At 44.0% G+C, this 14,086-nt stretch overlaps 4 protein-coding genes and 3 non-coding genes across 7 annotated transcripts; 2 read left to right on the forward strand and 5 right to left on the reverse strand.

The window, feature by feature from the left end:
- The first annotated feature begins 341 nt into the window (after positions 1-341).
- Positions 342-424, forward strand: BABINDRAFT_t177. The gene has a single exon. It is a non-coding gene; the product is annotated as a tRNA-Lys (tRNA).
- Positions 425-1,205: 781 nt separating this feature from the next.
- BABINDRAFT_35845 (uncharacterized protein) lies at positions 1,206-2,867 on the reverse strand (the record flags this gene model as incomplete). The annotated part of the gene is made up of 1 exon (XM_019131734.1): positions 1,206-2,867. The coding sequence occupies one exon, from the start codon at positions 2,865-2,867 to the stop codon at positions 1,206-1,208; it is 1,662 nt and encodes a 553-aa protein (XP_018985752.1).
- Positions 2,868-5,193: 2,326 nt separating this feature from the next.
- BABINDRAFT_t178 lies at positions 5,194-5,276 on the forward strand. Its single transcript has one exon. It is a non-coding gene; the product is annotated as a tRNA-Lys (tRNA).
- Positions 5,277-6,643: 1,367 nt separating this feature from the next.
- Positions 6,644-8,323, reverse strand: BABINDRAFT_48916 (uncharacterized protein; the record flags this gene model as incomplete). Its single annotated transcript, XM_019132144.1, has 1 exon — positions 6,644-8,323. The coding sequence occupies one exon, from the start codon at positions 8,318-8,320 to the stop codon at positions 6,656-6,658; it is 1,665 nt and encodes a 554-aa protein (XP_018985753.1). The 3' UTR covers positions 6,644-6,655.
- A 1,449-nt stretch (positions 8,324-9,772) lies between these two features.
- Positions 9,773-9,843, reverse strand: BABINDRAFT_t184. Its single transcript has one exon. It is a non-coding gene; the product is annotated as a tRNA-Gly (tRNA).
- Positions 9,844-10,194: 351 nt separating this feature from the next.
- BABINDRAFT_166757 (uncharacterized protein) lies at positions 10,195-11,511 on the reverse strand (the record flags this gene model as incomplete). The annotated part of the gene is made up of 1 exon (XM_019130457.1): positions 10,195-11,511. The coding sequence occupies one exon, from the start codon at positions 11,509-11,511 to the stop codon at positions 10,195-10,197; it is 1,317 nt and encodes a 438-aa protein (XP_018985754.1).
- A 196-nt stretch (positions 11,512-11,707) lies between these two features.
- On the reverse strand, positions 11,708-13,389 carry BABINDRAFT_161368 (uncharacterized protein). Its single transcript, XM_019128768.1, has one exon. It carries the CDS (start codon positions 13,287-13,289, stop codon positions 11,961-11,963), a length of 1,329 nt encoding a protein of 442 aa, XP_018985755.1. The 5' UTR covers positions 13,290-13,389; the 3' UTR covers positions 11,708-11,960.
- Between the last annotated feature and the right edge of the window lie 697 nt (positions 13,390-14,086).

A 14,086-nucleotide genomic window follows, 5' to 3' on the forward strand; every position in this document is an offset into this window, starting at 1 on the left:
GACAACTCCGACTTGGAAATCATGCATATGCGAAATTGTCTGGGGCAAAATTCTGGAATTTGTCTTGGACAATTAAACTCTAATGAATCGGGTGATTGCTGAGTAATTGTTAATTGATTCGACACGGTATATCCTATCTGATAGATTTACAGGGGTAAAGAATCAAAGCTCCCCCTATCACACTAGCATATAGAATCTATGTGGCGTTACTAGAGCAGGGAGCGACCGTTTAAGGGTCCTGACACGGATATTTCCGCGCCGCACCGGCCTCGATATCTCCGATCAACTTATGTTATTCTAGCAGTTACTGATTTCGGTTAGATTTATATTCGTTGTTAGCAGCCTGGCTAGCTCAATCGGTAGAGCGTGTGACTCTTAGCAGTACGCGATCACAAGGTTGCGGGTTCGACCCCCGCGTCGGGTTTCATTTTTTGTCTGTGCCACGTACAGGTTTACTCAAGACAATTATGTTCTACTTGTTGAAATCTGTCCTTGTGCATATTTGATGTCATGGGGTTGTTTAAATGTCTGTGAATAAATGCCAGATTGACTTACCTTGTTAGTCATGTTGAAACCTGTTTCTACACATATCTGATGCCACAGGATTGTGTACAAATTGGTGTGGAGAAATGCCAGACTGACTCATCTTGTTAATCAAATGATGGCTCAGAATTGATTTCGGTATAATCAAAAGCAACTTTACTGGAAAAAACTATTTATCTACAAAAAAAAGCATACAACGTCTGTAGTAAAATTGACATTTAACTGGACAGACGTCGGCAATGGTTAACCTCCTACCTCTGATAGGTTGGCACCCTTGTATCGTATCCGTCTCGGTATATAAGATAGAAATCTAGTTTTATATAAAAAAGACTAATTTCATAGCCAGGCAATCCCCCTGGTTTACAGCATCTGGCATGATACTTACTTTAGATGAGAATGGCCTGAGGTTCAATTCCTCGCTCAGTCCGATACTTTTCCTTTTTATTTGGCAAATACTTTCACACCTCCAGTTGGACGATATTTTACAATACTGACTATCCGGCATTTCGGTTTCCGCTACCTTCTAGGTGTATCACAATCTCCCTGAATAACAAACTAGACTGTATCAGAGCTATTATTCCTGTGCTACATGTGTACTCGAGTTCTTACTAACATTAACTCATATAGCTATTCAATGGAAAGGGCTTCTTAATCAACATTGATTAGAAAGAAAAGGCTTGGTAGTTATCGTTGAGGAAGCTTATAGCTGCCTGCCTGTAGTTGTCTTGTCCGGTGGAAAGACCCACAGTACTAATACCCATCATGTTGTTGGCAAGAGTATTGGTGTTCTGGTACTGTGGCCAGTTGGTCAAGGTATACAGCCCACCGCTATTAGGATTCAAGGTATTGGCAAACGCAATAAACGCATTACGGTAGACCAAGGACCCAGAACCAGTAACGTCGTATTGATCGATGAGGTCATTGGCGTGGAACGTGCCGACAACTGCGGTGCCCGTTAATTGTTGGGAGTTATAGGTGTATCTGGTAACGTCTGAAGTGCTGTTTAACATAAATCTTCTCGGGGCTTGGGAAAAGATATCGCCGATTAAAGCTGAAATTCTCTTATACTGAGGTGTCAACGCATTCGAAGTACCAGACCCGAAAGGAGAACCCTGAGTGATATCCTGTGAGTATAAAGTCAACAACTGATCTAACTGGGAGGAAGAAACTTCGGGGAACAAATAGTCGACATATGTTCTCACCTCAGCCTCAGTGGTCACGTTCAAGCTACCGAGGGTGAAAATAGTCCCCCCATCGTTCTGGTCACCGATAATGTATGGTACTCTCGCGTACTTTCCGTCCGTAACCATCTGTGCCGGCAGGTAGGAAATAATACCACCATCCGGTCTTGGCATGTAGGAAAACTTCAAGGACGCATAACCGAGCATACCAGGAACAGAGTTACTTGCAACCGCCATTGTGTCATATGGAACGTTTCTCAAGCACTCTAACTTGTCGGAGGCAGCATCACAGCCAGCAGCATCAGCAACAGTGTCGAAGATGAGTTGTGGGTATGCCGAATCAATTTCTAGAGATGGAAGAACAGATCCGGGCTGCATGATAGCAGCTCTGAACAATGGCTCCCCCTTATAAGTGTTGTCACCACTGTTTGCAATAAGGTGGTGGGCTACCGACATCGAGCCAGCTGATTCACCGAAGATGGTGACCTTGCTTGGGTCACCGCCGAACGAAGCAATGTTATCGGCAACCCATTGTAAACCAAGTCTCTGGTCCAAAAATCCCGCGTTACCACTGCCCTCAGCCTTTATCTCCAGCCCTCCCAAGAACCCAAAGGCACCAAGTCTGTAGTTGACAGAGACATAGATAAAATCTTGGCCCTGAAGGGCCCCTTGCGCCATAAGTTGTTCTGGCGGGTAGGTGGTGGTACCACCGATTTCGAACCCACCACCGTAGATCCAGAACATCACCGGCAACTTGGCGGTAGAGGAGAGACCTCTCTTCCTGTACACATTGAGGGTCAAGCAATCTTCGGATTGAGAGACGATCGCGTTGAATAATGGGGATTGCATCACTAAGCCCAAAGCCGCACCTTGCAAGGAATTGGTGAGTCCCGCTTCCATGTTCATCTGAAAGCACGACGGACCGTAAGTCAGAGCATTGAAACCGTTCAAGCTCCCGGCAAATGGCTGGGGCGGCTTGAATCTCAAGGATCCTACGGGAGGAGCGGCATAAGAAATACCCAAGTAAGATTCAAGGTTAAGAGTATCGTAGTTACCGGTGATGGTGTCTCCGTCGGACAACTTAACTTGAGGACCCAGCAGGCCATAGACGAATGACGCTAACGCCAAAAATTGAAGGGCCATTCCCAAGTTGGCCAAAGCTGATTTCATTCTGAAGATAATTTATTTTCAATAATAATGATACTTTTTTCTATGTTGGAACTACTTTCGAGGGTAATTGCAGCCTATATTTATACCCTTTCTTGGAAGTTCCCAGCACCCATGTTTAATGGGTTGGAAATCGATTTTTTTTACCGTAGGATAGCTTTTGGCCTATAGCGGATAGGAAACCTCCGCTGGTGCGTCCATCATTTAGTGCGTTATTGTTCGCCATAGCCATGTAAGCACTGATAGTGCATGCATTTATCTCATCCCACCTTCGTAAACTAAAAGGCGGTAGTAAGTACAATGAAACAGGTCATTCATTTGTACCTTAGAGATGTTCACAACTTGTACTTGAAACACCAAAAGGGAAAGTTGGGTAAGACTGAAAGCATTTAGAAACCCTCATGACGCATGGAAAATGCTTATAAGGTCTACAGCTTGCATGCATATGCCGATTTGCCGAATAAAATAACCTTCACCCTTAGCATCGTTTCCATAAACTACAAGCATTATGCTTCACGGCGTTGCTTAGTTTGCATTTCCGTTAACTTCTACATGGCCTTCCGTTTATGAATGATCAATAACCATACGTTCACAACCGGAGGAGAGGGTAGACCAGAACTAGCCTATAGTTTTGTCTGTATATATTATCTATGAAAAAAAAAGTTCTTAGTTAGTTAATGATATACACCGCATACTAGATATGCAACAGTTTATACCCGGAAAAGAATCTTTCTCATGGTGTTAGACCTGCGTACTGGGTACCGAAAACCAAAGCTTCACTTGCACCGTATGTAGAAGCTTTTTTCCATCTGCATTCAGCAGCCCCAGGTTCCATATTTGTCATTAATCTGTCTAACAAGGATAGTGGCGTTTTCTCTGTCAGCTGTCAAGGATTAAACTTTTTCCTTAACCTTGAGTTAAGGTTTGCTAGGATGGCATACAGGTGGTTATAGTTTTAAACGCGACATTTGTCATAAATCCTGTGATTACCACGGCCGGAATAGCGGCTGCGATCTCAAAGTTCTATAGCCTACGCAACGGTTGCTACTAGACGCTATAAGTGTTCTAACCTAAATCTGTCCAAGAACTCGGATAAACAGGAGGCGATTCTTGGCTCAAACATAGATCGTTATAATTAGACATTACGCATAGACTAGTCTGGAATTATCTAAATATTCGGACGAGCGGACCTTAATTTTTTTTTGCATCTTTTCACGAATCTCTATAATTTTGGTTTTCGCCAATGGCCCACCAAAGCCCGATTAACCCTCCCAGCCTGATGCTCCATCTGTCCGGGATGTCTATAGCTTAGACATGATGACTAATATTATATAACTGGTTACGCTGTCTACTGGTAGCTGTCAACGATGAAAGAATTCCACCAGTCTTCTTGGAGCCACAAAAATTCTTTGTTTTTAACTCTTAGTATAAGTATCTAATACACTAGTAGACCAATTCTTTAGCGCAATCTCCTCGGGACGTGCAACAGCACTCATTCCTTCACAACTCTTAGGGCTTGGGCAGGTTCTCTCGACCTTCTGGCTTTCACCAACCTTGAGGCTACATCTTGTATCTGAATGAACCTCAGCTCCACCTAGACCAACAGAAAAATAGTATAACTTGTCATTGTGGAATAAAACTCTGATTGATGCTCATACTAAATTAAGAATATATCATAATAGTTGGAAGCTGCTTCAGCATACTATCTGCCGGAATCAACACTAGCGTTTTCATCCGCGAGTAGCCACCTGTGTTTTAGTCCCCTAAGATCACCACTAGAATTCTAACCCTCTTGGCTCAGCATTCTCTTCGCTCGTGTTAGAGGGCAGACTCCGACCTCTGACACTCAAATCTGATTGCCGCGTTCTATACCACATAATTCCGTAACCAGGAAATCCCCTTGATTTGCAGCGCTTAGTGTCAGTGATCGGCTCTATAGCGGACCAAACCCTTATCGCAGTTCCCTTATTATAACCAGGCACATGAAACTATACTCATTATCTCTCACCACCTATATGATTCTAGTACCTATTGGATCTTCAGTCCGGAGATTGTGGTATGTCGTTCTATCTACAAGATACATTTACAATAATCCATGACAAGGTAATTCTTGAATTAATCGCATATCCTGCCAGCAGGAAACCACTTCGTTATATAGCCCTCTGGGCTTGAATCACCACGTCGCTTTACCCGTGCTAGAAAGCTAGTTCTAGTAACTGTCATCAACCCATTCTGGTAGCTACACACGATACCACTCATAACCTCAAAGATAGCTTCTCAAACTCTGGCATCGCCATTAGAATCCTGGCTAGTTCAATCAATAGAGTGTGTGACTCTTAGCAGTACACAATCACAAGGTTGTGGGTTAGACCCCCGCGTCGGGTTCTATTTTTTGGCTTGTCTTCTTACCTCGGACAAGTTTTCTCGGGAGCAGCTACGTTTTACAGCGCTGAAATTGTTGAAATCTGTTCTGGTATATATTCTATGTCTGAGAAATACGTTAGAATACTCCAGGAGAAATTTTAGGATAGCCAAAAGCTATTTTACTGGAGATACCAATTAAATCAACACTCCCTAATTTCGCCTGTGATAGCGAGGGTTAGTTTGGACCCTGGCGGGTTCATCTAGGTATTTGATCATGATCTATAGAGTTTGAAATACAGAGTTCTCACCTAATTCCCATTGCCGACCTGCAACTAGCTGGAATGTATTTCCCTCAGATAAGTGTAGAGTTGCGCAACCAAGAGTACCAACAGCACTTCTAGAACTATTTCTGGGGCAATTGGGATACTTTTTTATAGAAAATTAACCATATATGATATAATTTTCTGTCCACATGGTAATCCAAAGAGGAACCCTACCCATGATTGCCCGGGGGGTGAATAACTAGAGAGACTAAAACCGCAGTTCAGTGAGATGCGTTCACCATTACATCAAAGCATGGCTACCCTTATAATTTATTACTCATTTACTTCAAATTTTAGGCTTATGTATGTGTAGCGTGGACCCAAAATCTTTTAAAAAAAACAAGCTTCCGCAACTCCACAATGCAATGGATAAATCACTATATTCTTTAGTCTTCATGATAACACTGTGTTGCAACCCCGAGTAAGAGATATTTGCAACCTTTCAGTTTAGTCACCTGGCCATACCTCTCTGCCTTAGTATAATTTAGTAAGACATGGTTCTCCTGGGAGTTAGCCTCGGTGTTACTCTTTGAAAGTAGCCTTGTACTCCATCTAGTGTGGCAGTACAGTATGTGTTAACTCCGTAAGGATGGACTAGAGTTTGAGTTTGACACTGGCACACCACCCTCGCCAGTGCTCCACACGAGCCTGTTTCAATCTTTCATCAGGTACTCAAAATGGCCGGTCGGTAAATAAAAAAAAGTTGGTCCTATTCTCTATACACAAACCCAGCGATTTCAGTGTTATTTCCATGGCGAGACGTATAACCAAAATTACAGTCAATCAGAATAAAGCGTTCCTCCGCCAATTACTACCAGATACTAAGTCCCTGGAATCAAAGTTTAACAGCACCTAGATTGTTCCCTGGGAACAAAAATTAAGATATCTCTTTGAATATACCATTTTATTTGGGTAACTAGTTATTTGGCTATCGCGTGAAATAAATCTCTGCACGACTGGGCTAAAAATTACTAGGCCAGGTGGATAATCGAATTAAAAGAAAACAATGTAGAGAAAAAAAATCTACCCAGAAATAATATAAATCATTTTCAAGAGAAGTTAGATCTTGTGAGAACCCTAAGGGGAAGCTTGGGGAGAGTATTCCCTTCCGTTATCGTAGCCAGTGGTGGAACCTTCAGTGTCTTGCACTACCTTCTTCAACCCTTCCTCTCCCAATCTCACCATCATCTCTTGAGCATCAAACGTGGTAATCTCAGTCTTCACAAAGTCCCTGGCTTTGACCTTGTTCTTGAACAAGGTATCCAACTCAGCAAATGTTCTGCCCTTAGTCTCAGGCAACTCGAACCAACACCAAACAGCACTGAGGATGGCAGAACCTGCCCAGAAGAATCCGGTCTTGGCCTTCCAGTTCCATGCATCTGGGTTCAACATGTACGGAGTGACAACAGCGTTGAAAATACCAGCAACGTTGTACACATTCCTAGAGATAATAACTGACTTGGTTCTCAATCTCACAGATGGGATTTCGGTAACGAGACAGTAACACGTCGGGCCGACAGCTAAATCGTACACAAAGACAAAGACTAGCAAAAGAGACCCGATGCCCCATGAAGCACTCTTTGCACTGAGGCATCCAAGGATACCAATCAAAATAAGAATACTGGCCTGAGCGCAGAGACCGAAGAAATAAATCTTGAATCTACCAACCTTCTGAGAGAGGAACCATGACCCGATAGTACCGATGAGACCCAAAGAATATTGCACGATTGTGAAAGTGAACGCGTTACTTTTGTCCAAACCAGCTTGTTCGTAGAAATAGGTGGAATAGCCGGATAAGGCGCCACCACTGATGTGCTGAACGAGCCATACCATGGCTCCAACTCTGGTTCTTCTCCAGTTGACACCTTTGAAGCAATCGGTGTAGGATAAACCCGCTACTAAAGCAGCCTCTTCTTCGTTAGCCAACTGGATTTTGGCGGTCATTGCATCCGCGAGAACACTCTTATCAGGAATCAGCTCGTTCTCGGAAATTAATCTGCCTATCGACTTTCTGGCCTCACTGACTCTCCCTTTCTTAACCAACCACCACGGAGATTCTGGCGCCAAGTAGATACCTATCATTATTGGCACAGGCCATATCCACTGGAGCGCAAAAGGAACCTTGTAAGCCCATTTGGATTTGGAACCGACATAGGATTTCAAAACACCCGAGGCAATCAACTGCCCAATAACCCAACAAATGTTGACGTAAGTGGTCAAGTAGAATCTCAATACAAGTGGACAAACCTCGGAGGCATAGGAAACCGTCAAGGTCTGGAATGCACCCCACGGCAACCCTAACAAAATCTCACCGGCAGCAAGCATACCAAGATTCTCAGCAAAAAAAAGAATAAAGATAAAGCCGATAACCATAGTAAGCGAGCCAATCAAAGTCCAACGATAACCAACTCTGTCAACAATAAAGCCAGCAGCGAACAATCCCAAGATCTCACCAACATTGGCACACATACTCAAGGCAGTCTGCCACTTGGGTTCAATCTGGTATCCCCCCTTTTTACTTGGAACACCAAACTTCTTCTGAAAAGCTGAAAGACCGTAAAACGAGTTCAACAAACTGGTATCGTAACCTTCCATGATGATAGCAGTGGAAAGGACGATAGACCAGAGGGCAGCCTTGGGGAAGGTCTTCAACCCCTGCTTAAGCAGCATGGTCTTTTCCTGAGTTTCGTTGGCCTGGGCATCGCTGGAGATCCCAAGGAACTTGGCAATGTAGTCCTCCATCTCTGGATTGTTGGTGAGCCCAGAGGTGTGCTTGATAATCTCCGTGGTGGGGTCGATCTCTGATACGGAGTCGATCTCCGTGATAAAGTCGATCTTGGATTTTGAGTCCTCTAATCTTTTCGTGTCAGAGTTCAGCATTGTTATAGGCTCCTTGTATTCAAAAAGGAAGTGTGATGGTTATTTAATAGCTAAAGTCTAGAATAAAAAGCCCCAACTCTGAAGGATAGCCGACATCTTATATAACCCTGTTGGACTTCATGTTCACAGGGATAGATGACGAGGGCATATAAGTCAATTGCAACAAAGGAAACTCACTTGATAATAGCCCTAGTTTTGTAGAAATACTTTACGAGCTTGACTAGACCAGCTACAGCGAGCTATACGACTTTCTGCAATAAATGGCGTAACCCATACAGGTGTGGAGAACGCATTGCATATGCTCCAAACTATTCAGCGTAGTTAAGGCAAGCCATATTGCAGACACTCCTACTAAAAAAACCTTAGTAATTTTAGTAATCCTCCTACAGATGACTAATTCCCAAGATTCTAAGCTTTTGAGTCTCTTTTATCTTCAAACCATGCCCTTCTGGACTCTAAAAGAACTCAGACTACCAGCTTGTTTGTGATACCCTGGTTGACTAGTACGGTTACCACAGGGCTCAAAACCTAAAGCCAGGATCATTTCCGCAGAAACTGTGGAAAAACTGGTATCTCCGAGCGCCATTCGAAAATATACGCTATCTAAAGCGGGATTGCTCTGTGTAGCACTAAAGGCAGCCTTGACGCTCGAACTGGCCTTGAGTTTTGCAGAGCCATCCAACTACAAAGGTTCCCCGTACGATACCCTGTGGCGTATAAGTATTTGGAGGGGATTGGATGTTTGTCGGGTGTAGCCTTTTAGCTTCAACAAAGGCCGCAATCTCGCCATTTGGCACTGAAACGTGTACTTCTGGAATGCAAAAGATCATGTCCTAAGTGGTAGAGACAAAAGCGTGTAGGCACCCTGTTGAAATCTGTTCCTGTACACACTCGATGTCGTAGGATCGTTTGAAGTCTGTTTAAAGGAGGACATCGAACAGTGTTTCTAAAGTGATTTCGGTATGATCAAATGCTATTTAACGGAAGATGCAATAAAGATGCCATTTGACTAGACGGACGTCAGTGATCGTTACCTACCTACATACAATAAGCGGACACCCTGGCATCGTATCCGCCTTAGTATACAAGACCACCGACTACCTTATCCCTGTATATATCTTACGGATGAAAAGTATTCTCTTTTAGCTACTAGGTATACCACAGATCAATTACTATTCATTATCGCCATGGACACCAATATTATTCAGCAACAGATTGCTAAAAACCGACATGCACTGTCTGCACGGGTTTAAAAACTGAACCCTGTGCCGCTCTTTCATGCCATGGCCACGGAGAGGTATATCAAAAAGTTAATGCAAGAGACGGGACTCGAACCCGTGGCCTAACAATGGGAATGTTAGATTTTACCCCTAAACCACTCCTGCACGCACAGGTCAGAGGGATTTGAGCACCATTATGACAAGCCATTGGAAATAGTTCAAGATTTAAACCCCTTCAAACTAGCGCAAAACTATCACTCTGTAAAATTTAGATATGTATCTATTGTATAGGAGCATAATCAGGCTATGAAGTTCTGTAAATCAAGCATTAGCCATCTGCGTTGGAAGCTCAGTAACCGATCCATGGTAGGCCATTCCGGCACCACAGATATGCGTCAGATGTTGGCAAGGCTTTTGGTTTAAGCTCTCATCCGCTCGAGCTGGGGCACTGTCAAACTTTCGTCGTGCTCTTTTGGTGTCATACAAATGTCCGTCATATCCACACTAGTTCATCTATCAGACTCTCTTCGATCCAAACTCAATATTGATGGTCTGGCCAAACCTTGATGTACAGTAGTCTGCATACATCGCCAACAAACTCTTATCGTTAACAACGACAACCCCATCAACCACCTGGAGGGTCACCTTGGTTCCCACCACCACTGCCATATTTGGTGGCCACTGACTCAACGGAAATTCCGTAAGGTCTTCACTATTGCCCAATATCTGCATGGCAATGTTGCCGGCCGCAAGACCACCCATGTAAACGGCACCCCCCGATGTTTTTAGAATCGGCAACGCCACAAGGTCTCCCACCGCATAAATTTTCTCAAACAGGTTTTTGGGGTCCGAAATTGGCGCCAATTGAAGAAACTCATTCACGTTGGCGCACCTCCTCTTTGGATTGAGGTGCTCTTTCCCCGTCAAGCAGTCTTCGAATAATTCGAGGTTGTTGCTGAGAGGCTCCAAGTTGTTGACATAAGAGTGACACCAATAGTTCAACTCACTCTCGATCTCATACTCCCCTTTTGGGCTCTGGATCTTTAAATTCCCATTTGCCCTCTCAGCGACAACTCTCAGTTCCATCAAGACCTCACATCCTAATTTTACAAGCTGTTCGAGGATTTTGTCTCTGAATTCGTCATTTTTGAGAACTGGTTCGGGCAACAAGCGAGGGTACGGGTGGATCAATCTAATCTTTTTAACCTTGCCGTACTGCTGTAACAACTCGCCAGCTGTTTCAATACCAAGCGCCCCGCCCCCAATCACTGTAACCGTGTTCGCTTTCTCGATCAAGTCTTGCTGCTGCCTTTGTTGCTTGAGGAAATCCTCTTTGTTGCAGATATGGTGAGCCTTGGAGATTGGGTCAAATGGAACATCCGGTCTGGCTCTTCCAGACGCCAACACACAGTAATCAAACTTGAGAATGGCGGGTTGGTTTGACACTGGATCAACGTAATGCGCCTCTTTGGCAGTCAATTTGGAGCACTTGGTCTGGATGAAATTGACCGTCAAAAACTCACTGTGGGTTTCCTGGTTGGATAAAGATAACTTGGTTGCCGTAATGTCAGTTCGACCGTCTTCTTTGTCTGCAATTCGAATACTGTCAAACTTCATGTTGTACTGATGCAACGGGGAGTAGATGTCATCAGCAAAGCTACTGTCCACGATAGATTTCGGTAACCCTAGCAAATTGATGATACCAGTCTTGGGTTCAAGCAAGGTGATGGTCACCGATGTGGCACTGGTGAGGGAGGGAGATAACTTCCCGACCAAGGCCTTCAATGCGGACAAGCCTGCATATGAGCCTCCTATGATAATAATCTGCTTCATTGTTCAGCGATAATTATCTGTATTGTTTTCAGGACGTCTAAATCGACCGCAGTTGGAGGAGGTGAGCCGCTACATATAGTGTCCACTGGTTCTTACAAACACGCTGTTCGACAAATTTCCGTGTATGCACGTTGGAGACAATCAACAGTAAGCCTGTATGCACTATGCGTTCTCGGAGAAATCGGATATGTGTGGGTATCGATACATTTCGTTGATAATATCACGTTCTCAGCCGAAGAATGGAAAAACTATTCATATAAAGCTGTTGGTTGTTTTCTTAAAGCCTGATTTGCTCCCTGTAAGTGTAAATAGGCGAGTCGATAATGGTCGATAATCGGACCCTTACATATCACCGAAGCTAAATTATCCGCTTGTGTGCATGCCCCCCACACGTCAGAAACATTGTGATGTACCGCTTTGCGATCGATATTACATTCAGCTTTATGTATCTATATATGTGCGTCTGAGTGTGTGGTCCCAAACTTGATGTCATAAATTTCCGCAACGTTGTCAGTTCTGTAATCAGCGTACGCAGACAAAGTCCCCTTATCGTTCAAAGTAACAACATCATCGTACAACGTCACCGCCACGTTCGAGCCAACAACAATAACCATTTTAACGGGCCATGTTTCAATCGCAAGTCTCGTTAACCGCTCCTCCGCATCTAATATTCTCGTGGCAATGTTTTCTCCAACGTTTTTTCCAATGTAAAATGCGGAACCGGCTGTCTTCAAAATCGGCAACGCAACGAGATCCCCCACAGCGTAGATATTTTCCCACACCTTTTCTGGGTCATTGAGGGATGCGATTTGAAAATACTCGTTAACATTCACACATCTTCTCTTTCTTTCAGTGGTATTATCCCCGGTTAAACAGTCGCCAAACAACTCGACATTGTTACTCAATGGCTCCAAGTTATTGGCATACGAATGGCACCAGTAATTCAACTCACTGGTGACTTCCCTCTCGCCCTCTTTGTCTATAATCTGTAAATTACCGCCGTCCAACTCCCGGAGAACTCTCAGCTCCAAAAGCACCTCGCACCCCACAGCCTCCAACTGCTCGAGAATCGCGTCTCTGAACTCCTCACTTTTGATGGTTGGTTCAGGCAACAACTTTTCGTACGGATGGATCAATCTGATTTTCTTGGTGGAACCGTACTGCTGCTGTAATTCCCCGGCGGTTTCAATTCCAAAGGCGCCTCCACCAATAACAGTAATGGCCTTGACCTTTTCAATAGTGTCTTGTTGCTTTTTCTGTTGCCGAAGGAAGTCTTCCTTGTTGAAAATGTGGTGGCCCTTGGAGATAGGGTCAAACGGCACGCCAGGTCTAGCTCTCCCAGAGGCTAAGACACAATGGTCGAACTTCAAATAAGCAGGCTCTTGAGTGAGCGGGTCAATGTAATGGGCTTCTTTGTTGGTTAACTTGAAGCATCTGGTCTGGATGTAGTTGACAAACAAGAACTTTTTCATGGAGGTAACGAGTCCTGAATCACTAGGAGTAAGAGCTGCATCATGCAAGCTGCCGTTGGTCTTCTCGACCTGAATGCTGTCAAAGGGGATATTGAACTGGTTGATCGGCGAGTAAATCTTACTGGCAAAGGCGTTATCGCAGATAGACCTGGGCAAGCCCAAGATGTTGATCATCCCAGTTTTTGGCTCAAGAAGGGTAACCGTGACGGGGTTTGCCTGAGTAGTGCTTGGTGCTAACCTTGTGATCAAAACCTTTAATGCCGATAAGCCCGCGTACGAGCCACCGATAATAGCCACTTGTTTCATTGGAACGTGATCGGATAACGATAATTATCGACTTACGCCTCCCTCAAAAAAAACGGCAACCACCTCCTCTTTTATAAATTTTTGTGTTTTTTTTTTTTTTTTTTTGAATCCTCGAAGTTATACACGCATTTGACTAACAATGAGAGTGTTGGTAAACTCTTGATGCATATGCACTGTCTGCGCGCACTGCAGAACTCTCCCTCCGGGCCGACCCTTCGCATCTGAAAACTCTCAGGCTCGATCATAGTAATTCGGAGATAGCCCAAATAAGGATACTGGATCGGATTATTACGTATCTGTATTATTAATCACAACTTGGACATATCGGGTGGTGTTATTTGAGGGCATAGTCCATGAGACGCTGGGGGCTTGAGATCCAGACAAGCTTCCATCTTTACAGATACTCAGACATTGCTATATCATAAAATCCCTGTGAACACACCTTGTCCGAAAAGCACTAACTCAATCAGGCTTCCCCTCTCCTGTTTTAATCCTAGTATGCTGTATAAGTGATAGTGGACTTGGTTTTTCCATCAAAAATATCTATGCGACTGGCATACGGGATCATACCTTTAGGATGAGCATTAGTTTGTATATACTTTATGGCGTAGCTATCGCCATGTATATTATGCTTGGTTAGAAACGTACCGTTTGGCTTATCGGTAATATGTATATATTTTAACGCAATAAACAGCACCAACTATGAAGCCGAACGCCCAAAGTGACCGATAAAGAGTGGACTAGTACCATTTCTAGGTCTAACTCTTTCTTGCATCCACCCTTGGCTGCCTAGTTTT

The sequence above is a fragment of the Babjeviella inositovora genome (genome assembly GCF_001661335.1).
Source record: "Babjeviella inositovora NRRL Y-12698 unplaced genomic scaffold BABINscaffold_5, whole genome shotgun sequence".
Classification (NCBI taxonomy): Eukaryota; Fungi; Ascomycota; class Pichiomycetes; order Serinales; genus Babjeviella; species Babjeviella inositovora.

Bases quoted from the DNA above. Each gene is read 5' to 3' on its own strand.
- BABINDRAFT_161368 (XM_019128768.1), bottom strand. From the start codon at position 13,289: ATGAAACAAGTGGCTATTATCGGTGGCTCGTACGCGGGCTTATCGGCA.